Source organism: Tamandua tetradactyla, chromosome 3 (assembly GCF_023851605.1).
Source record: "Tamandua tetradactyla isolate mTamTet1 chromosome 3, mTamTet1.pri, whole genome shotgun sequence".
Classification (NCBI taxonomy): domain Eukaryota; kingdom Metazoa; phylum Chordata; class Mammalia; order Pilosa; family Myrmecophagidae; genus Tamandua; species Tamandua tetradactyla.
In genome coordinates, this window is record NC_135329.1 from 16,926,389 (window position 1) to 16,954,329 (window position 27,941).

Consider the following 27,941-nt stretch of genomic DNA (forward strand, 5'->3'; position numbering starts at 1 on the left):
CAGAAAATAGATAGGCACCACAGACTGGAGAAGATAGTCACGAAACAATTATGTGACACAGAACTGCTATCCCCAAGATATAAAAAGAGCTCCTATAAATCAACAATATACAAACAGATCAACTTAAATAATGGGCAAAAGATTTTAACCGATACTTGTTAAAATAACATACACGAGTGGCTAATAAACATATGAAAAAGTGCGATATCATTAGTCACAGGGAAAAGTAAGTAAAAACCACCATAAGATTCTACTTCATGCTAAAGCTAAACTAGCTAGAATTTAAAAGACTGACAACACCAAATGTTGAAAAGGTTATGAAGCAACTGAAACTCCCACATTGTTAGTGGGACTGTAAAATGGTAAAATCACTTTGAAAACTTTCCTGGAAGTTTCCTATAAAGCTAAACATATACCCAACCACTAACCCAGCAATTAGAAATGATAATATATATTCATGCAAACACTTGTATAAGAATGTCTACAGAGTTTTGTTCTTATTACCCAAACACTAGAAACAGACTACATACTTTCAACAGTAGATCAGATAAACAAATTGTGATTTTTTCATATGATATGAAACTACTGGACATTTAAAAGGAATGAACTACTGATATCTTCAATCTCATGGGTGAATCTCAATACCATTATGCTAACCGAAAGTAACCTTGCACAAAAGAATATATACTGTGTGATTCTATTTATATAAAATTCTAGAATAAGCACATCTAATCTACAAGGGGAAAAAATCAGAATGGTTGCTACTTCTGAGTCAAGGGTTTACTGGGAAGGAACATGAGGGAATTTTCTGAAGTGATGATAATGTTCTATATCTTTATAAGGGGTTGCAGTACACCAGAGTGTGCATTTTTTAAAATGTGTGCTGAAGGTTTTTGCAGTTCATTGCATCTAAATTTTACATTAAAAGTAAAAAACTATAAATAAATAACAAGCTAAACAGTATGTATGCCAAAGAATTTAGGAAGAAATGTATTGATATCTTCATTTTATTTTGAAATGGATGGGAAAAAGAATGGGTAGATGGAAAGATGTATATCAAAGCAAACATAGCAAAATATTTAAGGCAAAATCTTGGCAGTAAGTGTATGAGTTTTCACGTAAAATTTTCTTAACTTTTCTGTATGCTTAAAAATTTTCAGAATAAAATATTGAGGAAAAATACTAAAAGACAAAAACTGGCGGTAGTGGAGATTTTCTTAAGATAAAAATGTACAAAAGATAGATGCATCTTACTACATTAAAATAAAAAATGCTGGTCAACAAAAGACATTGTGAAGGAAGTAAAGAAGGAAAACACATGCAAAAACTGAGGGAAGACACTTGCCCCACATGAAATCAAGAAATGTTTGTCCACAACATACAAGAAACTAGTACAAATCAGTTATTTATAAGGACAGGCATCAATGCATAAATGGGCAAAGACATAAACAGGCATTTCAAATAGGAGGAAATATAACAACCAGTAAATATTAGTAATTAGGAAGATGCAAATTAAAACCAAAATTAGATACAATTCCATACCCACTAGCTTGGCAAAAGTGTATTCCAAATGTTGAGGATTTTGGTAGGCTGATAATGCTCCCCAACCCAAGATGCCCACATCCTCGCTCCCAGACCCTGAGAATATGTTACCTTATAGGGCAGAAGGACTTTGCGGGCGTGATTAAATTAAGGCCCTTGAGATGGAGCGATTATCCTGGACCATCAAGGTGGACGTTCTGATGTAATCACAGGTGTTCTTATAAGAGGGAAGCAAACTGAGATGCTATGGTAGAAGGGAAAATAATGTGATGGTAGAAATAAAGATAGGAGTGATGCAAGGATGGAGAAAGGTGCCACAAGCCAAGGAATGCAGGCAGCTACTGAAAAAACTGAAGGAAATGGATTTTCCTCTGAGAGCCTCCAGAAGGAACCAGCTCTGCCAAAATCTAGCCTAGTGAAATTGATTTTGGAACCCTGACTCCAGGACTGTACAAAAATTAATTTTTGTTGTTTCAAGCCACTAAATTTGTGCCAATTTGTTACAACAGAATTAGGAAACTAATACATGGAGAATGCGGGTTTAAGAGGTTTTATACTGCTGGTAGGAGTATAAATCGGAATAGTCATTTTATAAAACAGTTTGGAATTGTCTAGACAGTTAAAGATATGGATATACCATGACAGCTATTCTATGTTGAGACAAATACCCTAGAGAAATTATTGCACATACACATCAGGAAACATAACAACATTCATACAGCATTATTCATAATAGCAAAAAAACAAGAAACATATATAAATTGTAGTGAAGTAATACAAAGGAATATTTTTCCACAGTGAAAATTCATGAAATACAGCATTAATACTGACTAATCGCAAAAAACATAATTATGAGGGGAAAATGGTTTCCAAATATATGTACATTATTAAGCAATACATATAGTTCAGAAACAGGCAAAATTAAAGTTGCTTTTTACATAATGGGTAGCAAAACTATAGCAAAAGGAGGGCAGGCCATGGTGGCTCAGCAGGCAGAGTGCTCACCTGCCATGCTGGAGACCCAGATTCGATTCCCAGTGCCTGCCCATGTAAAAAATTAATTAAAAATAAAAAACTATAGTAAAAGGAACAATAATTATAAGAGTAAAAGAGTGGTAATCTCTGAGGAGAGAGGGAGAGAAATGTGACAATAATGTTCTATTTTCTACATTAAGGTGTTCTTTTCTCTTTTTATACCTCAACTTGGCAATCTCTTCTAATAATTATAAAGAAGAAGAAGACTTTAAAAGTCTTCCCCATTCTCCCCCCAACTTTTCTTGAGACATTTGGAATGCTTTCTTTTATTCTCTCTCTCCCTGATATCAACCTCTAAGCTATGGTGAGATAATTTAGTGATTTCTTTTTTAGCCTTTCTCTTGTGCTTATATTATGCAATCCCAGACATTTTATCTTTATACATTTACATATCATTTTGTGCTTTTTTCATAACTAAACCTTGTTTTCTCACCTCCTATCTCTAGATTTCCCTTCTGTTTCTTTATTGTTTTATTTGAGTCTTTTCTCGATAACTTTCTCAGATGATACATTTGCTAAAGCTGCCAGAATGCAATATACCAGAAATAGGTTGGCTGTTTTCAATGGGGTTTTATTAGGTAACAAATTTACACTTCTAAGACCATAAAAATGTCCAAATAAACGCACCAAGGGGGTATACCTTTTCTTGGGGAAGGCTGCTGGCATCCGGGTTCCTCTGCCATCTAGGAAGGCACATGGCAATGTCTGCTGGTCCTTCTCTCCAAAATGTCTCTGGACTTCTGTGGGTCCTTGCCTATTTCCCCCAGGGCATTTCTGTCTCTGAGCTCAGTATCCCCTCTCTCCAAAATGACTCTAGGCATTTCTTTTCTCTTTCTAAACTTCCCTGAGCTCTCTCAGCTTTTGCTGTCTTTTTGTCCTCTCACAAAGGACTCCAGTAAAGAGGATTAAAAGGCACCTTGAATTGGGTGGGTCACATCTCCATGGAAACAACCTAACCAAAAGGTCCCACCCATAACAGGTCTGCATCCACGAGAATGGATTAGAGGAACATGGCTTTTCTGGGGTACATGACAGTTTCAAACGAGATACATAGGGAATGTGGGTGATATACTTTATGAATTCTTATCTGTATACGAACATCTTTTTCTCTGCAGCTAGCTTAGTTAAGTATAGGATTCTTTCTTGGAAACCCTTTTTTTCAATGGTCTACGCAAATTCTTCTGCTGTCTTCTTACCAAAATTTACGGAGAAGGTAAGGTTTAACAAATGAGTATGATTGCTGAATCATTATTGATATTTCTTTTAGTCTCCAGTATCTTAGAGCAGTTAGAAATAAAACCTAAAATTGTGGAATTGTAACCCATACCAAACTCTGGAATCTGTTCTAGTTATTTTTCACAGAAAAGAAAAAAAAGGTTGATTGTGATTATAAATGCACAGCTATATGATGATATCATGAAATACATATATTTAATTCCTTTTACCATGTAAATAATAAAATACAAAATACTAAAAAAAAGATTAAAAAAGAAAAAGAAGAATCACAGAATAGTGCAGGCAGTACTATAGCCACAAAAGTAAAAACCTAAAGGAAATCAAAACTCCCAAAATTGATCCAAGAAGTGGCAAAAATTTGAATAAACTAATTTCTTAAAAAGACATTGTGGGAGGGGGGTGGGGGTGTGTGCAAGGGTATCTCAGTGGTGGAATTCTAGCCTCGATTCCCAGCTGTGCACTTTAAAAAGAATAATAAATTAACAAATGATGCTGCAATAATGGGACGGTCAAGTAAAAAGAATGAAATGTGACCCCCACCATATAACTTATATGCTGATATGGCAGATGCTACTGGTACCTGCCCATGCCCTCTTATCACTCACCTCTGTACACCAAAGGTTGCTTGTTATGGATAGTTGTCCCTCTGCTGAGACCTGTTTTAAATTTCTGGCCATGAGAGCATCAGGGCAAAAATAAAGACATTGGGACAGTGTTTAAAGATTTACTATGAAAAAGATATTATAACCTTCAAAAACTAGATAATTCCAAATATTTTACATTATTTACATTAAAAAAAAGGAAAGTTCTCTAATTTTTATGAAGCTAGAATACATTTAATATTAAAACCTGAAAATTTGAGTAAAAAATAAAAAGCTATTACACTAGAGGTCAATGAAAGGGAGGGGTGAGGGGCATGGTATATATGAGTTTTTTCTTTTTTCTTTTTATTTCTTTTTCTGGACTGATGCAAATGTTCTTTAAAAATGATCATGATAACGAATATACAACTATGTGATGATATTGTGAGCCATTGGTTGAACACCATGTATAGAATGTATGTGTGTGAAGATTTCTCAATTAAAAAAATACTATTGAGCAATCTCACCTATGAATATGGATGCAACAAAGAAAATTAAATACAAATACTAGATTTGTAGAAGATTAACAAAAGAAGAGCACATTTTGACCAAATAGAGTTTATTTCAGGAATATATGGAACTTCAATAAGTAACAAAATGTTATGTAAATGATACATTTCAGTAGGATTAGCAATCTTTTTTTTTTTTTACATGGGCAGGCACCGGAAATCGAACCCGGGTCCTCTGTCACGGCAGGTGAGCATTCTTGCCTGCTGAGCCACCGTGGCGCGCCTGGCAATTTTTTTCTTAAGAGGCGAGAGTTAATATTTTAGATTTGGGTCCATTTGTCCTCTGTTACAACTATGCAACTGCTACTGTAATGCAATAGCAGACAGACAACAGTGAATAAAGAGGTCTGGTTCTGTTCCGATAAAACCTTATTCATAAAAACAGGCAGCCAACCCTCAAGCTGCAGTTTGCCAGCCTCCATTACATCAAGAAACGAATGGAGAAAATCACAGGTTTAGATTTCTCCAGAAGCATACGTTGACACAAGGATCCGAATGCAAGTCATTTATTAAGAACGTGATCCAGAAAACAGCAATGGGGAAAAAAAGAAAGTGAGACAGAGAAGAGAAGAAAACCAATAAGGGGGATGAATTATCAAACCACTTACCACTGTGGGCAGCTGGAGGGCAATCTTACTGGGGAACTGAGAGACACTATAGAACACATTTCAAAGTTCTCTCTACAAAGGGACAAAGAAACGGGGATATTAACCACCAGTTCCCCCATCTGTTACTGATTGAGGACTGCTTCGGGGTGTTAATTCTCTGGCACATCAGGCTTGCCCTGATCCTCTCATGGCCAGAAATTTGAAACAGGTCTCAGCAGAGGGACAACTATCCATAACAAGCAACCTTTGGTGTACAGAGGCGAGTGATAAGAGGGCATGGGCAGGTACCAATAGCATCTGTCATATCAGCAGATGCTGGGAAAGCACATGATAAAATTCAGAAGTTAATCTTAATAAAAACTCTTAATCAAATAGAAATAGAAGAAAAATGCTTAAATATAATGAAGAACTTTCCCCCCCAAAAAAGCACCAGCAAATATTATCCTAAATGACAAAACATTAAAGCCAACTAGATAGGAATGCCTGCTATCAACACCATTTTTTTTAATATCTCAGAGGTTCCAAAAATAGATAAGACATATTACAAAATAATTTGTAAAAACATTGGAAAAGAGTTTTTGTTCTTGTTTTTAATTTTTATCTGAAGAAACTCTTGTAAATGTAGAAAATCCAAGGTCTTTAATGAAGAAGAAAACTTTTCAGAAGATTTATGATAATTTGGTAAGGGGAGGGTAGAAAACAAGATAAATATATTCAGATAATTTTTTTCCTAGTCTAAGCATCTAGAAATAAATAGGATAAAAGAGTATTCAAAATTTTAAAAAATCTATAAAGTTATTTCTAAGTAGTCTTGGGAGTAATAAAACAACTTAGGTTTTTTTATATATAATTTTTTTTTTTAGGTGCATGGTCTGGGAATCAAGCCTGAGTCTCCCACCTGGAAGGCGATCATTCTACCACAGAACCACCTGTGCACCCACTCTTAGGGCTATTTTTATCAGAAAAGACACAGGATCTATATTTTAAAACCCATAAATTGTAATGTAGAACCATTAAGAAAATCAAAACTAATAGAGAGGTAAACTGTGTATTTGCATAGGAAGACAATACCATAAAATATCACTTCTCTCAAATTAAAATGGGAATTCAATGCAATTCCCAACAGAATCCAATTTAGGAAGTTAGTGCTGGGCTTTCTTTGTTCATATTTTAGAACCAGATAAACTTATCTCAAAAAATTTTAGAAGAGAAAATACCTACTAGTATTTCAAAAATGGAAAAGAAGGCGGAGCTGGAAAAGGTGAGCCTCAGTGTTAAGGAAATTCTCCTACCAGACGACAGAGCACACATAGAAGCCTCTGTGATTCAATCAGTAAGAGGAAGAGAAATCAATACAGGAAGAGAAAAGTAAATCGATTAAAATGAATAGAGAATCCAGAAATAGATTTCATTTATAAATTTATAAAATGACAAAGGTGGTAGGGTACATTCAGTGAAAAAGTGTAAGTTATTTAATAACTTGTTTAATAACAATTGATTATCCATCTAGAAGAAAACTTGAAATCCTACCTCAAGTCATTCAAAAATTCTAAATGGATTTCATTTTCTAACTTAAAAATAAATTTAAAATATTGCAGATAAGACTAACCTCATGCGGTAGAAGGCAGAAAAGAGGTGACCTTGGGAAAACGTGACTAGGAGGGAACATGAGATGTGCTCTGGGGGTTATTACTTGATCTGAGTGGGTTAAATAGGTGGGTTCACTTGGTGGAAATTAATCCAGGGTACACTTACGTGATTTGCACTTTGTACGTATGTGTGATATGTGCAGTATGTGTGTATATGTTATAGTTCAAAAATAGTTACTTAGAACGAAAAAAGAAAAACTCTTGTGAAACAATCTAGGAGAGTTCAGGAATAGTCGAAGTGAGAGAAGCTGTTCCTAACCCATAATATACAAAAGAAGGGTAAGCTGTATTTTTTTTAATTTTTCATTTTTTTAATTATTTAATTAATTATTTATTTTTTCTTCGGAGTCAAACCCTTTGATATTTTTATTGACAAATCTTCACACACATTTTCACATAGAATTTTAACAAAAAGATAATTACAAAATGTCTTCTTTTACTACCGCCAATTGATTCTAATGTTTTTTTAATTGTGAAATATAGACACAAAAAAGCAATAAATTTCCAAGTGCATTTTCACAAGTAGTTATAGAACAGATTTTAAAGTTTGGTATGGGTTACAGTTTCACGATTTTTCACTTTTTCTTCTAGCTGCTCCAAAACACTGGAGACCAGAAGAAATATCAATATAATGATCCAGTAGTCATACTTATTTGTTAACCCCTGTCTTCTCTGTTATATTCCTCCTTTTCTTTTTCTTTTTTTGTAAAAAATAACATATATACAAAAAAAAACAAATTTCAAAGCACATCTCAACAATTAGTCGTAGAACAGATTTCAGAGTTTGGTATAGGTTACAATTCACACAATTCTAGGTATTTATTTCTAGCTGCTCTAAGATATTGGAGACTTAAAGAAATATCAATATAATGATTCAGCAAGCATACTTATTTGTTTGAGTATACCTTCTCTGTATAACTCTACCATCATCTTTGATCTTTCTCCCACTCTTTAAGGATATTTGGACGATTCACATTCTAATTTTTTCATGTTGAAAGGGGCTGTCGATAATATGGGATAGGGGATGGAACTAATTGATGTTCTGGAGAGGCTGGCCCCTCTGCATTACAGGACTTATCTGTTCCAGGGACTCATCTGGAGGTTGTAGGTTTTTGGAAAGTTACTCTAGTGCATGAAACCTTTGTAGAATCTTTTTTAATGCCCTAGATATTCTTTAGGAATGGCAGGGATGGTTTTGGTTGGGGTTTGGCAAGTTATGATAAGTAGCAATGTCTAACTGAAGCTTGTATAAGAATGACCTCCAGAGTAGGCTCACGACCCTATTTGAACTCTCTCAGCCACTGATACCTTATTTGTTACACTTTCTCCCCCTTTTGGTCAGGATGGCATTATTGACCCCCTGGTTCCGGGTCCAGGCTCATCTCTGGGGGTCATCTCCCATGCCTCCAAGGAGACTTTCACCCTTGGATGTCATGTCCCATATAGGGGGGAGGGCAATGATTTCACTTGCAGAGTTAGACTTAGAGAGAGAGAGGCTACGTCTGAGTAACAAAAGAGGCCCACCGGAGGTGACTCTTAAGCATGCTTTTAGGTAGGCTAAGCTTCACCACTACATACATAAGCTTTGCAAGAGTAAGCCTCAAGATCAGGGGCTTGGCCTATTGATTTGGGTGTCCCTAATGTTTGACAGAATATCCGGGGTTTTCTTGGTGGTAACGTTTAATAGTTTCATACTTTTTTTTTTCCCCATCCCTCAAGGGACTTTACCAACACTTTTTGATTATCTGCTTAATGTACTCTAGGTTGTATCCAGGCATTACATCAAGCTATATAGGATTAGAGGGATAAACCATATTTGACTACATAAAAATTTAAAACATTTGGGGTGGGCCATGGTGGCTCAGCAGGCAGAATTCTCACCTGCCATGCCAGAGACCAGGGTTTGATTCTCGGTGCCTGTCCATGCAAAAAAAAAAACATACACCATATGTGATATATATGGTAGATGATATCACATATAAAGCCAATAGACAAATCATATATCTTTGTAGTACCTGTAACAGAAAAATGTTTAATATTTTTCCTCTATAATGAGCTCTTATAAATTGATATGAAAAGAATAAGACAACTCAGTAAAGAATGGGCAAAGGATACGAATAGGAAATTTTTAGAAAAGCAAGTCCAAATGGCCAATAAACGTATCAAAAGATTTAAAATTCACTGGTAATCAGCATAGTATAAATTAAAATAACACTAATATGTTATATTCATCAAACTACGGAAGAAGGTTAAAGCACTAATGTTCTAGTTTGCTAGCTGCTGGAATGCAACACAAGAGAGATGGATTGGCTTTTAATAAAAGGGGATTTATTTCATTAGTTCTTCAGAGGAAAGGCAGCTAATTTTCAACTGAGGCTCTTTCTTACGTGGGAAAGTTGAGGCCTCTGGGTTCCAACAGCTTTCCCAGGGTGATTCCTTTCTGCACCTCCAAAGGCCTGGGCTGAGCTGCGAGTGCTGAGATGAGGTATGCTGAGCTGCTTGGACTGTGCTACATTGAGCTCTCTCATTTAAGCACCAGCCAATAAAATCAAACCTCATTCATTGCAGCAGGCACGCCTCCTAGCCGACTGCAGATGTAATCAGCAACAGGTGAGCTTCACATGCCATTGGCTCATGTCCACAGCAATAGAACTAGGCACCTTCACCTAGCCAAGTTGACAAATGAATCTAACTACCACAACTAACATACCTATTGCAGGCAGGGACATAAGGCTAAAATACATCCTCTCTCAAGGATGCGCTCATGTACTGCTGGGGAAAGTAGGAAGTGTTACAGCCTCTTTGGAAAGTGACATGACAATTCTAAATTTTTCAATTCTAAAATTCAAAATACCTATCCTTTAAACCCAGCAATCCCTCTCACAGGGATCTATGCCATAGGCATACAACGATCAGTGTGAAGGATGTGTACAAAAATGTTTACTGCAGCATGTTCATTATGGGGGGGGGGCGGAACCCTGGAAACAAAGTGACAACGTTGACTAAGAGGATGGTCCAATATGTAATGGTACATGCCACAGAATGGTATGCAGCCCCTAAAAATAATGTAAAAGGGCCGCATCAGTGCTTCTCGACATTTATTTTTTCACTATCTTCTCCCTCCCCCACCCCCAGGAGCCTTTTTGACATTGTTTTCCTAATTGCTACCCCATAGAATTTTAATACCACAGATATACAATATATCTGTATATATACTGTATGAATATCTGTGCTTGATATATGAAAAAGGTATGAATTTTCATACAACCCTCAAGGAGCCATTTTCACCCCCTGGGGACACTAACGCTCCCATTGAGAACGCCTGGACGACATCCATTGTCCCCACTGACTTGGGGAGATTTCACACGGCATTTTTTTAATGCGTTTTATTGAGATATATCCATACATCATACAATCCATCCAGAGTATACACTCGATGGCTCACAGTGTCACCACACAGTTGTGCACTCATCACCACAATCAATTTCACAAGGCATTTTGAGAAAAGCAAGATGCAGAAAAGAGAAATGCATATACTACGGTGCTGATGGTAAAACAATGATCAAGCAGCCTGTGTATGTGTTTACTCATCTGCATATGTGTGAATATTCTGTGATTAGATGAGAAGGGAGGAAACCATGGAAGGACACACGCTAGTTGTTAAAAAGGATTAGCTTGGAGTCAAGGAGGACAAATGTGAGTGGAGAGGGGAGGAGTGTGGGAAGTAGAAAGATGAGAGTCAAGTGAAAAAAGGAGAGGCAGGGTCTTCACTAAAAATAAAAATATGACATCATATGTCAGAGTGTACATGCATGTTCTAGTTTGCTAGCTGCCGGAATGCAACACACCAGAGATGGATTGGCTTTTAATAAAAGGGGATTTATTTTATTGGTTCTTCAGAGGAAAGGCAGCTAACTTTCCACTGAGGTTCTTTCTTACATGGAAGGCACAGGATGGTCTCTGCTGGTCTTCTCTCCAGGCCCCTGGGTTCCAACAACTTTCCCCGGGGTAATTTCTTTCTCCATCTCCAAGGGCCCGGGCTGAGCTGCAAGTGCTGAGATGAGGAATGCCAAGCTGCTAGACTGTGCTACATTGCGTTCTCTCATTTAAGCACAAGCCAATTAAGTTAAACGTCACTCATTGCAGCAGACACGCCTCCTAGCCAACTGCGGATGTAATTAGCAACAGATGAGATTCACCTACCATTGGCTCATGTCCACAGCAACAGAACTAGGTGCTTTCACCTGGCCAAGTTGACAACTGAATCTAACTACCACAATGCAGAAAGAAGTTCCGTTTTGTTTTGAAGACAGATGTGGCAGGGCCCTAGCATCCTGGGGATGGAAGGAAGACTCAGAAGCCAGGAGCTGAGTCACTGTCTCTATGGCTTAGCAGTAGAATCGAAAATAGTCCCAACCATCAAGCTTTCAATGAGCTGGAGGCAAGAAAATGCTCTTTTGACATTTGTTGCCTCTTCCAGATCTTTCCAATATATCAAATTGAGTGATGGACCTAAAAAGCAATTCTCATCTCAGGAGGGGCTGTCCCTGGCGGGAGGGAAAGATAGGCAGATCATTTTAGCACTTCTTGGACCACACCCAAATGATTTTTGATTGCAGATTGTCCAAACACAATCATCCCCACGCTGTTTAGCCAGAACGGTTCCTCCTCCGTGCTAGCCTCTTTACCAGGGCGGAAGCCTGCCAGACCCTCCTTGGAACCCTCCATTCTTCCTGCCCGTCCCATCACCAGCCTCGAGACTCAGCTCGGGCTGTTTCTCCCTGGTGGCCATCTCTCTGTTGCACCTCTATGGCCGTCTCACTCTGAGGACATTGACATCTTGAGGGGACATCAGTTTAATTTCATAAACATTGTTGCATTCTCAGCACTGTGTAGGGGCCAGTAGAGATAATAAGACAGATAATGTCTGCATAGGAGTGAGAGGTGGGGCTGGAGCCTCGGAGCTCCAGGTGAGAACGGGATGGGTGCGGGGTAGAGATGGGGGAGAGGACGAACCAGAATGGAAGGTCTGACCCTTGTCTCGGTGGGGCCAGGAGGCAGAATCACAAACATCATCAACCCGGGTTAGATGTGGGTCACACTGATACCCAGGCAACAGTCCCAGAGGGGAGGGCAGGGGCAGAAGCAGCCGTGCATCTCAGCATCAGACAAGACGCAGGGAGGGTGTGCAGGCCTGTGGCACCACGGCCGGGCCCTGGCAGGAACAAGTGGTAGGGTGGTAAGCGAGCTCGCCAGGCCCCAGCTCAGGCCAGTCTCCACCCCAGAGGGCTGGAGGGGATGCCCAGAGCTGAGACAGAACCTGGCAGCCAGCCTGGCCACAGTCCCGAAGAGCTGGGGGTTCACGTTGGACCCCCAGGAACCCCAGTGCCCTCAAACTCCAAAGGGACGGCCACAGACCAGGCTTCTCCTTGGATAGGAGGCAGAACGGAGCAGCTCTGCAGAAGGAAAGCCTCAGTGACCAAGCTGAAGCAGGGAGGACCAACACCAGGTTATTTGGGAAGACAAGACATCTAGGCATGAACAACTAGAGAACAGTTTGAAATAGAGTAGAATGAAATGCCTAAATATAGGTGGGGCAGATGACCTCCGTCAGCAGTCAGGTAGGGGAGAGGCCAGCAGTGCCAGAGAGAGGGCGTCTGAGAAGGCTGCAAATCACTCTCTTCAGCTTGAGGTTTCTGTTTTGGGAAGAGAAATGATTATGGAATTTCTAGAGCCACTGATGAATAAAATTCTCAAAACTACATTTCTTGAACTTTTTTTTCTAATTTTTTTTTTTAAGATCCCCGTCTTATTACTGAACTCTCTGCTCCCCTGGTCCATGGATTCTTTTGTACAAGGCCCATGGCTTTCTCCAAGGGAAGCTCCTTCTTTCCTTCCTTGGAAAGCAGCCTTGGTTGGTTTGGCATGGTCGCAGCTGGCTGTCCTGAGCAGAGAAGGATCCCTCGTCCCTAGGCTGTCCCTGGCGGGGCCGCTGTCCGTCCCGGTGTCCCAGGTGGGGCAGGCATCCCACCAACGCCCAAGCACCAGCTCCACCACCGGCTTAGCAGGCCGGAGGCATTTTCTCTCTGCCACGGTGAGGATTAGGAGCCACATTTTAATAGCAACATCTAGAATTTCAATCATCCTTGAAATAGATAACTTTGGGGAGGGAATTCTGCACTCCTCCCCCCTTTAAACACCATCTTCTTTTAAATTATAGCAATTTCATGTATATTTAATATATAATGCATAACAACTTCAATAATCCTCTTTCGCAAGAGGTGGAAAGCATTGATGAATAGAAGGGAAAAGTTTAAGAAATTCAAACAGTAACCCCAAAGTGGGCGAGAAATCCTAGATTTTTAAGTCTAGCTTTATCAGATTAGCACTTTCTGGAATGTTGTTTCTGAATAGAGATGTACAAACAAGCGTGACCATTTTGAAGTCTAAAAAAATATTTTTATACATATGTAATATATATTTATGCACAAATATACAGGTGTGTATATATCAATAGATGGATGGATAAATAGCTAATAGATGATTAATAACATAGATAGATAGATGGATAGATAGATAGATCGAAATTGATAGATAGCAAGATAGACAGACAACAGTAAACATGCTCTCCCCACTCATGGGACCCTTGGCATTTCCTCCCCGTCAGCCTCCACGTGGCCACGGGAGCCCCCCAGCAGGCACCGGGAACTGTCTCCTGCTCCCCAGAGTGCCTGCACACCCCACCTGCCCTCCTGCGGCTGCCCAGACTCCAGCCCTGCTCTGCTGCCCACCTCTCAGCCACTCTCGAAGGCCTGGCGGGAAACTCCCTGCATGCTCACAGTCCTCTCAGCCCTTGGAGCAGTCTGGCCTTTCTCTTTAGGGACCTGAGAAAATCCCCCAGGGGTGGGCCCGGCACCACCCAGCCCACGATGCCGGAGAGTATCCACCATGCCTTAAAGCACTCCCCAAGTCCATATGCTTCCTGACTTCCCAGGACCCTTCTCCTACCTGTCTACTTGCTCCCTCCTGAAGTCCGGGAGCACCACAACCTCCTGTTTGCTTAGAGGTCATAAGCCCCACCCCCAAGGCCAGGCTGCCAGCTCCTGACCGTCGCCCAGGGGCCCACAGGCCCTGCCGAGGAAAACTGAATTCTTCTCCTCCATCACCAACACTAATGCTTTATCCACAATATACACACATTGTCCGTGTGCCTATCTATTCATTTATCGAACATCCCTTAAGGGCTTACCATGCAGTGATGAAATTACAATGTCCACGTACCCATACAGTACAGAGAAAGAGAGAGGACCTAGCTAAGGCACCAGCGAGGAAGCACCCAAGTAAATTCGCCCTCCCAAATCCCCACAAATGTGCCGGCTACTCCAGCTCCAAATTCAGAGAAGCTTGCCTTTAGTGCCTTCCCACCTCCCCCTCCAGCCCTTTCTACTTCCAGCACCTGCCCACAAAGCCTGCCCCCATATCTCCTGCCCCAGGACCCTGCCCATTTAGCTCCCAGACTGTCCAACCCGACGATTTAAGATGTTCTCCTTTCTGGGGTGAGGAGAGTGGTGTGTTAGTTTCATGAGACTCTGGAAGAGCCCAGGAGAACTGACCCCACCACCACCACCCAACTTTCCATGGGAAAGTCTTTCCAGATGCCCCCTTCCTTGTTGTCCCTGGATATGAAACTTTAAGGACTATACGCTCCCTGTTCCTGGGAAACACAAAATAACAAAAGTAACAATGAGGGGTGGAGGACATCCTAAAGTTTCCACACTTCCTGAGCCGGGAGCCCTGACCTTTGCTTTTTGAGCCTTCACAAAGAAAGGATCCAGGGGTCACTCCTGGCCTGTCGATACAATTTGCTTGGTTTTGCTGTACTATGCTCATTTTTTTTTTTTAGTCAGTTAGCGGCATTTAAAAAGTGAGGGATTTCACGTTTACAGATCTGAATCCTGAGCTTCCTTAGAGAACTCAGGCCCATGTCCCCACCCAGCGATGACTGGCAGGAAAGGACCAGCCCCCACCTGGACGAGGCGCGTGGCCCTCAAGCAGGAAGACTGTCTCTGGGCCCGTGTCACTCACCCAGCTTGCGCCAGCCATTTAGGTTTCCTACCAGGCCCCTGAGAGCATCAGAGTTCACAGCTCCTGTCCTGGGATCCCAGACCAGGGTCTCTACTCTTTCCCGGTGAGAAGATGAGTAGAATTGGGCAGAGACCAAGGCATGGAAAGAGGACAGACTTAATATGCTGCCTCGGGAGAAGGTGAGTTCTTTTTTAAGTAAAGATTTCCAGGCTCTGTTAGAATACTGAGTCCCTTCCTACTTTGAAGCGCCTGTGACTTTAAGACAAATGCTCCAGGACATCAGAGGAGAGTCATCACTGAGGGCTGGAGAGCTCAGGGAAGACCTCACAGAGAGGGGAGAATCCCTTCTGGGCCTAAAGTAGCAGATAATTTCTACTTGTTTGCAGGATTGATCAAGAAAGAGCTTGATTTAACTTAATTTTCACAGTTGACATGTTCCCCTAATTCGGTCTGCTGATGCCAAGGCAAACGTGGATAGTGAGACGGCGTCTGCATCCTCTCAGGCCGTGAGGGGAAGCCAGTTCCTCTCCCTACCCCCACGTGGGGTGGCAAACCGAGAGTTAACTCCCTTCTGCCCCTAAAGCGCAGCTCCCCACTGCAAATGGAGAACTGGAGGTGCCCTTTGCAGACAGCAGAATCAAAGTGGAAAAAATTACAAGGCAACTTTTCTGGTTTCAACTTGTCCCCTACAGAAAGGAAATAGATTTTAATATAAGATCTAAAAGGCAACATGTTTAATAAACTGCAAAAAAATAAATGTTCTTTTGGCTGCATGCTAGCCTGATGAGCTCTGGGATAAAAGGAGATTTTTTTTTTCTTAAAAAAAAAATGGAAACTTAGACATGGATCCAAAAAGGGGCTGGAATCTACCCCCCACTGTCCCCCCAAAATGCTCTCTAAGCAGTTGGGAGCAATCACTCTAACCCCATCACAGATACCACAGAAAAGGCAAGATTAAAAGCTTTTCCTGCTCCTTTTTCACCCAAATGGAAAAGTTTATTGCCAAAACTCTTTGTGCAAGCCAAGCAATATATAGTCTCTTTGTGATGGGACATCATTTAGACACTGACAAATCCCATTCCCAAAATTGCGGGGCCCCTAGCTGACTGTGTAGGGAGTCAACCCAGGGGTCAGGAATGGGAATATTTCATTGTGTACACCCCCACCCCCAAGCAAAGAGATATTTCATTCTTTCTCCTAAGCCCAGTTTGAATGTAAAGTCTAGACAGTTTTCAGATAACAACCATCAGAGACTGCAAAGGGGAAGGCTCATGCCTCCCGGAGATAAGCAGATGCTGGGCTTTGCTCATGAGTTTTCCAAAAAGCCCTCAGAAGGCTCCTCTGATGAGCAGCTGAGGGAACAGTGTCTGGCAATCCATTCCCAGCTGCCAGTACACATTTTATTCATCCCTAAAAATTCTCACCCAGTTCTTAGACACAGGGTGGAAAAAGGGCCTCTCTCCAAAACTTATTCAGAAATAAGTGCAAAGGCAGTTGCAGGAAATAGGAGAGTGGGGGCCAGAGCTCACCTCAGTCTTTCATCAGTTCTTTCACTTAGCAGACATTTATTTATCAAGTGTCTGCAATTTGTCAGGTATTTCACTGGACGTAGAAGACACTCTTGTAAACAAGTATGATAAAGACCCCAGTCTTGTGAAATTAAAATTCCTGCCAAAAAGCCTGGCAGAACTTCAGAGCTGTGACAAAGTCTAGTGTACGCTCAACTTAGAATAAAGCATTAAGATGTAGTGAATCTCATTCCACTGCTTGTACTCACAAGCAATCAAATCCCCTGCCCAGTTTCCCATACCTACTGCAGGCTGGAAGTTCACAATAGCTCAGTATATTCATCCCAGATAGCAGACATGTTCCATTCAACTAAATCATTGGACCGTGATGCAGAGAGACCATATTCGCCATCTTTCTTGAAACTTTCTTGATGATGAATATGGTTCTAGGCACAAAGCAGATGTCCGATAAATACTCAGCTACTGGCTGAGCAAAGAAACTTACAAACAATAAGAGGGGTATATTGGTGTGGCAGTCAGATCGAGCACTGTTTTAAATGCCAATTTAACCTTTCTGTGTTTGGGGAGAGAGGCATTTGTGCTAGTCTACCTTCATTTCCTTTAAAACTGGCTAGTTTTAGCTGAAATTCTCACCATCTTTTGTTGGTAACATCAACTCCTGAAAAAGCTATCTGACCGGGTTAGATGAGACTCCGAGGCAGTTTACGGGGTTACATGGCTGTCATTTTTCTCACAAAAGGAGCTGGAAACTCTATCAAGCCTCTGATCTGATACCCGAGCTCAGTTCTAAAAATTCCCTGGGTCAGTGGCAAGGGCATACATAAGCCTTGGGAAAAGGAAAGAATATCTTATTAGTGCTATGCCTTTCTTCTTTAAAGCTGGAAAGAATTATGAGCCTTGATCCCAGAGCTTCTGTGCCTCTGATGAAAAGACTAAACCCGGAATCCCGGAGTGATTGCCTAGAGCAAATGCATGAGTGAAATTTTGCCTGTCTTTGACAAAATTTGGATTTTGGAGCCCGAGCTGCTCATGAAAATATCCACAATGCTCAACCCAAGAGGAAAACGCTGATTTCACTGGAAAAGAGCATAGACCATTCCAATAAATCCAGTGGTGGTCTGATGCCACCTTCACTGGGCACAGGGAGAGAACGTACTTCCCTTCCCAAGACCTGGTGGTCCAGTGTGATTAGTAAATGTGACAGCTCTGAAGACACTGCATGCAGAGCAGAAACTGAGGCAGCTCTGAAGACGCCGAATGCAGAGCAGAAGCTGAGGCAGGTGGTGTCCTCTGTCCCCCACAGAGGTCCTTAGAGGAGCAGCTGGTCTTGGTCCCATATTTTGAATCTCCTTTGCAGTGATGGAAACTTGGGATCCAGGTTTGGAATCAAACCTCCTTCCAAGATCTTACCAAGCACTTGCAAATTAAACTTAGTTTCAAAAAGCAATCGTATGTGTACTTATTCACTGTTGGCAGGGAAGCTGAGAGGTGCAGCCCCTCCGGAGGGAAGCATGGTGGTTCCAAAGGAGGCTAGGGGTGGGGTTGCCATATGAGCTTGCAACCCTATAGCTAGGTATATAAATGAGAGTGGGGACACCATGGACATTTGCACACTGGTGTTTAGGTGGCAGTTCAAGATTTGCAATGGATGGAGGTGGCCTAAGAGTACAACAACTGAGGAATGGAAGGGGGGAACTGTAGTGTTTACATACAAGGGACTACTGAGCAGCTGCAAGAAGGAATGAAGTTGTGAGGCATGCAACTAGGTGGAACAAAACTTAAGGATAGTATGTTGAATAAAATGTCAGAAACAAAAAGACAAATATTATCATGCCTCACTTATATAGATTAACTATGATATACAAACTCAGAAAATTGAAGTTGAGTAGGTTAGCAGGTTGGGTGCTATTGTAAAGGGTCCTAGATTGTAAGCTCTTACAGCAGTCACATATATTTAGGAACTGTAACTGATATTTCTAAATTTTAAGGTACCAAGTTTTTTTAATATAACCTGGTCATTCCCTGAAACTTCGGGTATTTATGTGACACCTGAGACACAGAATTGGAGCACTGAAGATATGAAAATCAGCATTACTCCATTCAGCAACTGCTAACAAAAACTGAAAAAATTATCAGACTTCATCTAGAGATATGAATGAAGCTGATCTGGATAGGACTAAGGTAAATCAGAATAACGGGTAAAGGATGATATGGCCCATATTTCAAACTTCAACCTCTATGTGAGACCAAAGGGAGAGATGTTTACTTGGTGCAAAATTTATAATTTGGGTTGTACACTATCTAATTTAACTTATACAGTTGTTTACTTGAACACCATAATTACATGGAATAAGGCATGAAATTTTGTTAGTTTGTACAGGTTAGCATGATACCCTGATACAACCCAGAGTAATTTGAGCAGAGAGTAAAAACGTATTTGCAGAATGTCCTTGGGGGACTGGGCAGAAAGGAAGAAATATTCAACTTTCCCATCTGGGGAATTCCTGATATTCTTGCAAGCAGTGGAGACACCCAATTCAAAAGCTTGGGCCCTCAATCTTAGGGCTCACCCCTGTGAAGCTTATTCCTGCAAAGGATAAGTTATGCCTACTGATAATTGTGCCTAAGAGTCACCCCCAGAAAAGCTCTTTTGTTGCTCAGATGTGACCTCTCACGCCAAGCCAACTTGTCAAGTGAACTCACTGTCTACCCCACTACGTACAACATGACTCCCAGGGGTGTAAATCTTACTGGCAACGTGGGCCAGGACTCCCAGGGATGAACCAGAACCTGGCATCATGGGAATGAGAAAGTCTTCTTGACCAAAAGGGGGAAAAGAGAAGTCTCTCACAACCTGAGAGATTTCAAACAGAGTTAAGAGATAATCCTAGAGGTTATTCTTGTGCATTATACAAATATCCCTTCTTAGTTTACAGTGTATTGGAGTGGCTAGAGGGAAGTACCTGAAACTGTTGAACCCTGTTCCAATAGCCTTAATTCTTGAAGAAGGCTGTATAACTATATAGCTTTTACAATGTGACCATGCGATTGTGAAAACCTTCTGTCTGATGCTCCTTTTATCCAGGAATGGACAGATGAGTAAAAAAAAAAAAAAAAAAAAATAGGGATAAAAAAATAATAGATAAGATAAAGGATCAATATTAGGTAGATTGAAATAGTGGTGGTCAGTGAGAGGGAGGGGCAAGGGATAGAGAATGTATCTTTTTAATTCTTTTTTTGAAGTGATACAAATGTCCCAAATGGTGAAGAATACAGAACAATGAGATGATATTCTGAGCCACTGATTGTATAGTATGGTTGGACTATATGTGTGTGAATATTTCTCAATAAAATACTTTTTTAAAAAAGGAAACAAAAAGACATAAAAGGAAAAAAAAATAAGAGAGATCCTCACTTTCATTAGCTATATATATATAGCTAATATATAATATATATAGCTAATATATAATATATATATATTATATATATATAAAAGCAACCAAATGAATAAGCCCCAAATGCCAAAGATCTAAATGATGACAAAATTCACTAGAAAGGGACTAATATCCCTATAGGGCAGGCTAATCTTAATCCTAAGAGTCACAAGTTAAATTATAAATGACTAGTGCATTTCCTAATATAACTTATGTAGATAGTTTGATTGAACGCCATAAGTACTTGGAATCTCAGGTAGGACATGAGGTTTTGGTGGTTTGTCCAGAGTGATGCCCTGATGAATCCCAGAGTGATTTGATCAGTGAATGGAAAAGTATCTGCAAAGCCCCCTTCGGGGAGTGGTGAGAACGGGGAGAAATTCAACTTCCCCAAGTTGAATTCTTGATGTTCTCACAAGCAGTGTAGACAACCAAAGCTATAGGCAGAGCCCCAAGTCTTGGGGGTTGTTCATATGAAACTTAACCCTGCAAAGGATAGGTCAAGTCTACTTAAAATTTAGGCCTAAAAGTCACCCCCAAGAGAGCCTCTTTTGTTGCTCAGATGTGGCCTCTCTCTCCAGCCAACACAACGAACAGTCTCACCACCCTCCCCCTGTCTACGTGGGACATGACTCCCAGAGGTATGGACCTTCCTGGCAACGTGGGACAGAGATCTTGGAATGAACAGAGACTTAGCATCAAGGGATTGAGAAAAACCCTAGAATGAGCTGAGACTTAGCATCAAGGGATTGAGAAAACCTTCTCGACCAAAAGGGGGGAAGAGGGAAATGAGACAAAGTGACAATGGCTGAGAGATTCCAAACACAGTCGAGAGGTTATCCTGGAGGTTATTCTTATGCATCAAGTAGGTATCATCTTGTTATTCAAGATATAATGGAGAGGCTGGAGGGAACTGCCTGAAAATGTAGAGCTATATTCCAGTAACCATGTTTCTTGATGATGATTGAATAATGATACAGCTGTCACAATGTGACTGTGTGATTGTGAAAACCTTGTGTCTGATGCTCCTTTTATCTACCTTGTCAATGAAGGAATAGAACATATGGAATAAAAATAAATAATAGGGGGAAAAATGCTAAAATAAATTTAGTTTGAAATGCTAGTGATCAATGAAAGCAAGGGGTAAGGGGTATGGTAGGTATAATCTTTTTTTTTTCTTTCCTGTGTTCATTTTATTTCTTTTTCTGTTGTCTTTTCATTCCTTTTTCTGAATTAATGCAAATGTTCTAAGAAATGATGAATATGCAACTAATGTGATGATATTGTGAATTACTGATTATGTATGCTGTTTTATTTTGTTTCTTTATTTTTTAAATTAATAAATAAATTTTTTAAAAATTATAAATGAACTGTTTAGGGCGAAAGGGCCTGAATGCTAAATCTTTAGTAAGGACAAGTATACAAAGCTAGGATACTGAATGTCCTGGATGAGCTGAGGGAGAACTGGGCTTATTTACTTCAATTAAGGTGTCCATTTAGCTACTAAACTCACTAACAAAAGAAAACGATGCTTAAAAAGTAGCAGTGAGCTGAAGGGAGGGGGATGCGGAGTTGTTACTTAATGGAGACAGAGTTTCCATTTGGGTTGTCTAAAAAGTTCTGGAACTAAAGAATGGTGATGGTTGCACAACACTGTGAATGTACTTAATCACACTGAATTGTACACTTTAAAATGGTGAAAATGGTAAATTTTATGCTACATGTATTTTACCAAACACCCCCTTCCCAAACGTAGCAGTGATACAATAACTGACTTTGCACTGTTCTAGAAAAGGAGCTGGCATTTGTTATAAAAATGAGCACTCAGAATTAGCTGAGCTCTTCCATACAAGCATAGAATCATAATTGAATGGTTTCCAAACTGTGTTGCAAGGAGAACAAAGGATTCCTGAGACATGTTGGACTCGATCCCCTCATCCCTTCTTTAACCAAAGGGGCTCAGCTTGGATTTGTTGAATATGTATTGATGTTCTACATAGGGTTTTGTTTGAAGAGGTTGTTTTGCTGCTTGTACCAGACAGGACTGTTTCAGTTGCAAAAGTGAAGACGCTGATTTATACAAACATTGATTTAGGAAAAAACAGTGATACACAGAAAAGTTAAAGACCTTCAAGTACATCTGGATACAGGGACTTTAGTGATGTCACAGGACTAGAGCACTCTTTGTTTCTTACTCTGCTTCCTTCTGTGTTGGCATCATTCAGACAACCCTTCCCATGCAGTGGCAAAATGACCACACCAGCAGGTGCAGGCTTCCATCCTATCATCTTGGCAAGCCCAGTGGTTGTCTTCCCCAATAGTTTCCTATCAGTTAGAATTAGGTTAGGCTGTCAAGTAAAAGAAAACACAAAATGACAATTGTTTAAATAAGTTAGAAGCTCATTCACTCTTATATAAACAAAGTCCAGGGGTACGCATTCCAGGACTACCTAGTAGTTCTACAATCTTAAGCTTTCCAGGTTCCTACTTTTCTGATGCTTTGCTAGCTGACACATGCGGCTTCCCATTCTTGGTCCAGAATGGCTGCTTAAATTCCAGCCATCATGTCTGAATTCCAGCAGTGTGAAGAAAGAAGAGAAGACAAAGACTCTGCCCCCTTCTTTAGGGGGCACTTTTAGGATGCAATGCATTATACTTTCCCTTACATTTCTTTGGCCAAATCTAATCATCTACCCACCTAGCTGTGAAAGCCTGGGAATATAAGCTTTATTTTTGGCACCTATGAACCCAGCTAAAAATGGCAGTTCTACAGCAAAGGAAGACGGAGAAAACGGATAGTGGAGGAAAACCCTAATAACACAATCTAAACTAAACTGCATAGTTGAGACTAACAGTACTAACAAAAGCGTCAGAATTTGAGTTTTACAGGTGGAATTTTGGTCATGTGCCCCTCTTTGAACAAATCCCTCTGGTCCAATGGATAGAATACTCTGACTTGCTGTCCCAATTCTCGTGGCCATGCCTGGTCCGAGGGAGAAAGGGGGCAGGGAAGGATGCTTGGCAGATGGAAACAACAGAGTCCATCATAGTGAGAAGAGTGTTGACCACAGAAGAACTCTAGCACTCTAGTTAAATCTCTTCATCTCTTCACCTTTTCAGGTGCTGAGGCCTTGAGAGGTGAAATGATTTGCAACGGGTACAAAGATGTTACTGTTCAGTCACAATTAAGACTCTCTGGCAAGTGTTCTTCCTACTTCCATTTTTATGGGTCTCCGCTATCAGTCAGGTATAATCACAGAAACATGAAATTTGAAAGGAGAGGTGTATACTTTGCATCATATTTGTCTGGACACAATAAGTTCTAATAAATTACTCCTTAATTTTTTAAACTTCATCACCGAGAACAGAGAAATACTAGCCTCATGGACACAGTTAAATAAATAGAGAAGAAAATAAGCTTCCTTGCTTCCTGTCTCTGATACTGTCTAATCAGTTTGTACCTGCATTTTCAACCACCAAGAGCAATCCGTCATCTCCACGTGTCAGAATCCTCTCATCCCTCCATGTTTTCATGAAGCTGCTGATGAAGCAATGAAGAGCAAAGAGAAAGGGTCCTGTCCCTCAAAGGGCTTCTATTCATAAGGGAAAAACAAGCAACTAAACAAATGATTAGACAAAGTGGAATAATTAGGTCTGTATGCTTAGGGTGTCACGGAGAACAGTGGGAAGCCTTACCATCTAAGCTTCACAGGAGGTAATTCTTGAGAAGCTAAGGCAGGAAAGGCATGTTGGCCATAGAGGCCAGAATATGCAAACACACATATGCATAAAAGAGAATTATATGGCGCTCAGTCTAGCAGGAGTTAGATTGTGAAGGGAGGGGAAGAAGATGAAGCTAGAAAGATAACAAAGTGCTGGGTCCTGAAGGCTCTTGTATGCTTTCTAAGGAGTTGGCTGGACAGCCCCATGGCTTACCTGGATCTGAGGACAGAGAATGGCTTAGATTATTTAACAATTTGAAGCCTCAATTAAAGTATGACAAATAAATGCTAAGTTACCAGTCAAGTTCCAAAGCAAAAGCATCTAGTCTATTCTGTGATTGTTTTCCTTAAAACTCTCTGCTTTTCAAAAAGCAGTTAAAGGTATAGGAAAGAGGCAAGGTAGAAGGAGAAAAAACACATAAAAATGAACAAACCCAAATAGCACTTTCATTTATCATTTTGGTGTCTTCAGTGTATCTGACTTTGGAAGAAAAGTTGTTCAATGAAACAAGTGTAAAGAAAGATTGCAGAAGTTTTCAAAGTTGCCTTTAAAAGGGTAGCCTGCATCTGAGCTTTGCACCTCTCTAATATGTCCCTCAGTTCCTACCCCACCTATCCCAACTTTCTTCTCTACACCCTGAGGAAGAGAAGAGAAGTCCACAGACATGTCAGCCAACTTCTAAATAAATATAGCTGACTTCTATCAGGAAGCCTGATAGGCTCAGTGACCATGCTCCTGGCTTCACGTATTCTGTGCCATTTCCACCAAGTAGATTTGCATCCGACCGTGTGTCCTGATTTAAAATCTAGAAAAATATGGCGCTGTCTTTAACCACGTCCGTGCACAACAGTCTCAGGGTCTCTGGGATGTCATGGTGTCTGCCCCTCCATTGCCACCTTCCCATCCAAATCCAGTCCCAAACCAACAAAGATGTAGGCCCCAGTCACAAAGAGACCTTCTGAGTGACAGACACCTCCTTGTTCAAAGCTCATCTCTATATCCCACCCTGTCTCCCTAAGATGGTTAATGCTTCATTGCGCCACCAGAGGAGCTCAGAGCTGCAGAGACTAGCACTACCGCCTGCGCTCACCTGGGGCCCCCACCACAGCCTTGCCCAGCATCCCGCCTCCAGCCTTTGTAGACAAGGGGAGGAGCAGAAACTGTCCTGGTGGCCTTGCTGATGGGCCAGGTCTGTTTCTGCCAGAGCTGCCAGGAGGTAGAGAAAAGAAAGAGCAGATGGCACGAACAAAGTAGGCAGAGACCAAAAGAAGAGCGTCTTTGCATTGTGCCTGTCACTGTGTGGGCACTTGGTGTATCAGATGTCATTGAATCTCTGCCCGGAAATAGCCCTTGTTTTACCTAGAGGGAAGCTGAGACTTAGAAGAGTTGACAACCTACCCAGGGCCACAGCTATTCAATCTAGAAGGAAGGGTCAAACCCATGTCCACTTGACACCAAGGACCGGGCTGCTGCTTCCTCCCCCCGTGGCCTCGGCAACGTTCCTACAGAAAAGTCAGGGCCGACAACCTTGTGAGGCCTGCTGGCGCTGGCTGTGAATGTGCTTTATGAAGTATTAGGTTCTGCACAAACATGGGAGGTTATTACTATGGGAAACCCCACAGGATTGTCCACATTTTCTGTGTCCTGGAATCTGCTTGTACTAAATGCCACCTCACAGTGAGGTGTTTTATTACACAGAAGGTTTTCTCTGTGGAGGGACTTGACTTTGCTCTAGGTGCCCAAAGAGGGCAGCTCCCGGGTGAACTTGCTTAAAGGAAGAATAACAGGAAGCGCAGCATATCAGCTCCTTCCCTCGCCATCCCTGCTTAGTGCAGCTTTGAGGGACTTCACACTGGAGGCTCAGCCATATCCGATCACCAGTTATATTATGCCTAAGACCTCACCGGGTGGCAGACCAGGCCAGGCTGGTGTGTCTGTGCCCTGGGTACCTGTCCTCCTCGGGAATAGATGCCTTTTCCTAAGCTCCATGGTTTATAACAAAGGGCTGGTTTCGATTTCCTGCCTTGTGCGCCATTTCCCCTCACTCGTCCCAAAGCGGTGCCTTGAATCCCATCCATAAAGGAGCTTAGAATTCAGCCAGGTCAACAAAGATTTGGGGCTGTACGGATCAAGAAAAAAACTGCCTCCTTGTGGCATTTACCAAAGATAAATGGAGGGGTCTTGTTTGGAACAAAGGTTAACCCTGAACGTGAGCATCATGACCCCCCCAAATGTCAAGGTCACTCTCTTCAAACTTTAGAACACCTTAATCTGGGTTATAATTCCCAGATACACTATGTACTAGCCATGTGATCTCAGGCAACCTGTTTAACCACGCTGGATGCCATTCTTCTCATCTGCAAAACGGGGATAATAATCTCTGCCTGACAACACTTGAATGGATTGAGTGAAAGAGCGAGCGTGAAACATCTGGTTCAATGCATGTAGTAAGCACTCGGTCAAGAACAGACACTCACTTCAACAGCTGAAAGATGTAGTGGAACTCTGCTCTCATGATCACTGATGACGGTGCTGGAAAAAAAACAACTGCTGTTTTTAAACTCCAGTAGCCTTGATCAGTGCCTCCTTTATAGCATTTATTGGGTTCAGTTGTCTACATAATTACATAATAATAAAACCATCACTTGTTGAACTCTTATGGTATAAGTACATACATTACCTCTCATTCTCTAGTAAGTTGAGAAAACAGATCAGAGAAGTTAAGTGTCAGGTGGCTTTCCCCAAGACACAAAGCCCCCAAGTGGTAGAGATTGATTTAGCACTCAAGTATTGGGGCTCCCAAGTCACAGCTTTCCCATTGACTGTCCGGAGTCTTCTCTTCTTTCAGAATGTGAGTTCCTCACTGGCAGGGCGTGTGCTCTTTGTTTTTGCATCCCCAAGCCAGTGTAAGCTTTTGAAGAGGAAAGGAAGGAAGCCCAGCACAAAGGTGGGCAAACCCTGTGGCTCTATTTGGCCCCCCTTGCTCAGGGCTCCCAAGCAGAATTCATGCCCAGCCAGTAACTCACAGTTGAGACACATGGGGAAGGAAGCACAAGAGAATTCTGACCTTCCCCTCCTTCCACCAAGTTTCTCCTACTCTTCCTCCCAACATCCTCCCTCCACCCTTAAAAATACATTGTCTCTATTTATACTTTTAAGGGGCTTGACACAAACCTTGGACTTTAGAGTTAGGGGAATAACTCTGAGTCCTAAAGCACAATTTCAGTAAGTATTTCAACTGACTTGTTCAGATGTCTTGGGCAGCCCACAGTAGGTTTCAATTAACAATAGACCCCTTCACTCGCTTTCTGCTCCGGCCTCTCCGCCCAGATCTTCCCTGAGTACGAGCTCCCAGCTGGCTCTTACCAAGCGGCACTGTGGAAATAATGCTCAGTCTAGTCTGTGTCTCTGGGCACTAAGGTAAGATGAATCTCCTTGCTCAGATGTTTGGGTTAGCAAAGGCACCCTGAAGGAGATGGATGACCCACTGTGGAATGTATTCAGAGCCCTGGATGCTGTCCAGGTGCTTGGGGAGCTAAGCCATTAGTCCCACTGTCTGATTTTAGTCTCTCTGCCTGGCGCTAGGGTTGGGAGAGATTGATTAAGCCCATGCCCTCAAGATGGGGGCAGTGCAGTGAGAGGAGGAAGAGAAGGATGAGCTGCAGGAAGTCAGACAGATGGGAAATAATGAGATTGCCCAACTTGCCTTTACTAAGAGGAAATTTGATGGGGGAGGGAGCCCAAGGAGAATGAAGCGTGTGCCCTGCTGACCACTTCCAGTGCAATTACGGGGTTTGGGGGTGGGGCTTGTTATCTCTACAATCCCTAAGCAATTAAACAGATGAAGCTGTAGCCAGCACACTAGATAAGTTTCTTCTGCCAGTGCACTACTGGGCCCTAAGGGGGTCCCAGATTCTCCGCTGCCATAGGGAAGTATCTGCCAGCATCTC

The 27,941-nt window shown here is 41.4% G+C and overlaps 1 protein-coding gene across 7 annotated transcripts in view; it reads right to left on the reverse strand.

The window, feature by feature from the left end:
- LOC143675970 (uncharacterized) overlaps window positions 1-27,941 on the reverse strand; it is a 49,979-nt gene that overhangs the window by 9,174 nt on the left and 12,864 nt on the right. For 2 of the 7 annotated variants that reach the window (XM_077151831.1, XM_077151832.1), the window contains exons 2-3: window positions 23,730-23,861; window positions 22,464-22,616 (exon numbers count right to left, since the gene is read on the reverse strand). The exons of 1 other annotated variant lie outside the window; for it this stretch is intronic. In XM_077151831.1, the coding sequence (XP_077007946.1) occupies window positions 22,464-22,616; window positions 23,730-23,762 (186 nt within the window). In that variant the 5' untranslated portion in view covers window positions 23,763-23,861. Of the gene's footprint in view, window positions 1-12,722; window positions 12,917-13,017; window positions 13,307-22,463; window positions 22,617-23,729; window positions 23,862-27,941 lie in introns of those variants that run through there. 4 more of the 7 variants (XR_013171722.1, XR_013171724.1, XR_013171725.1 and 1 more) reach the window with 3 other exon arrangements.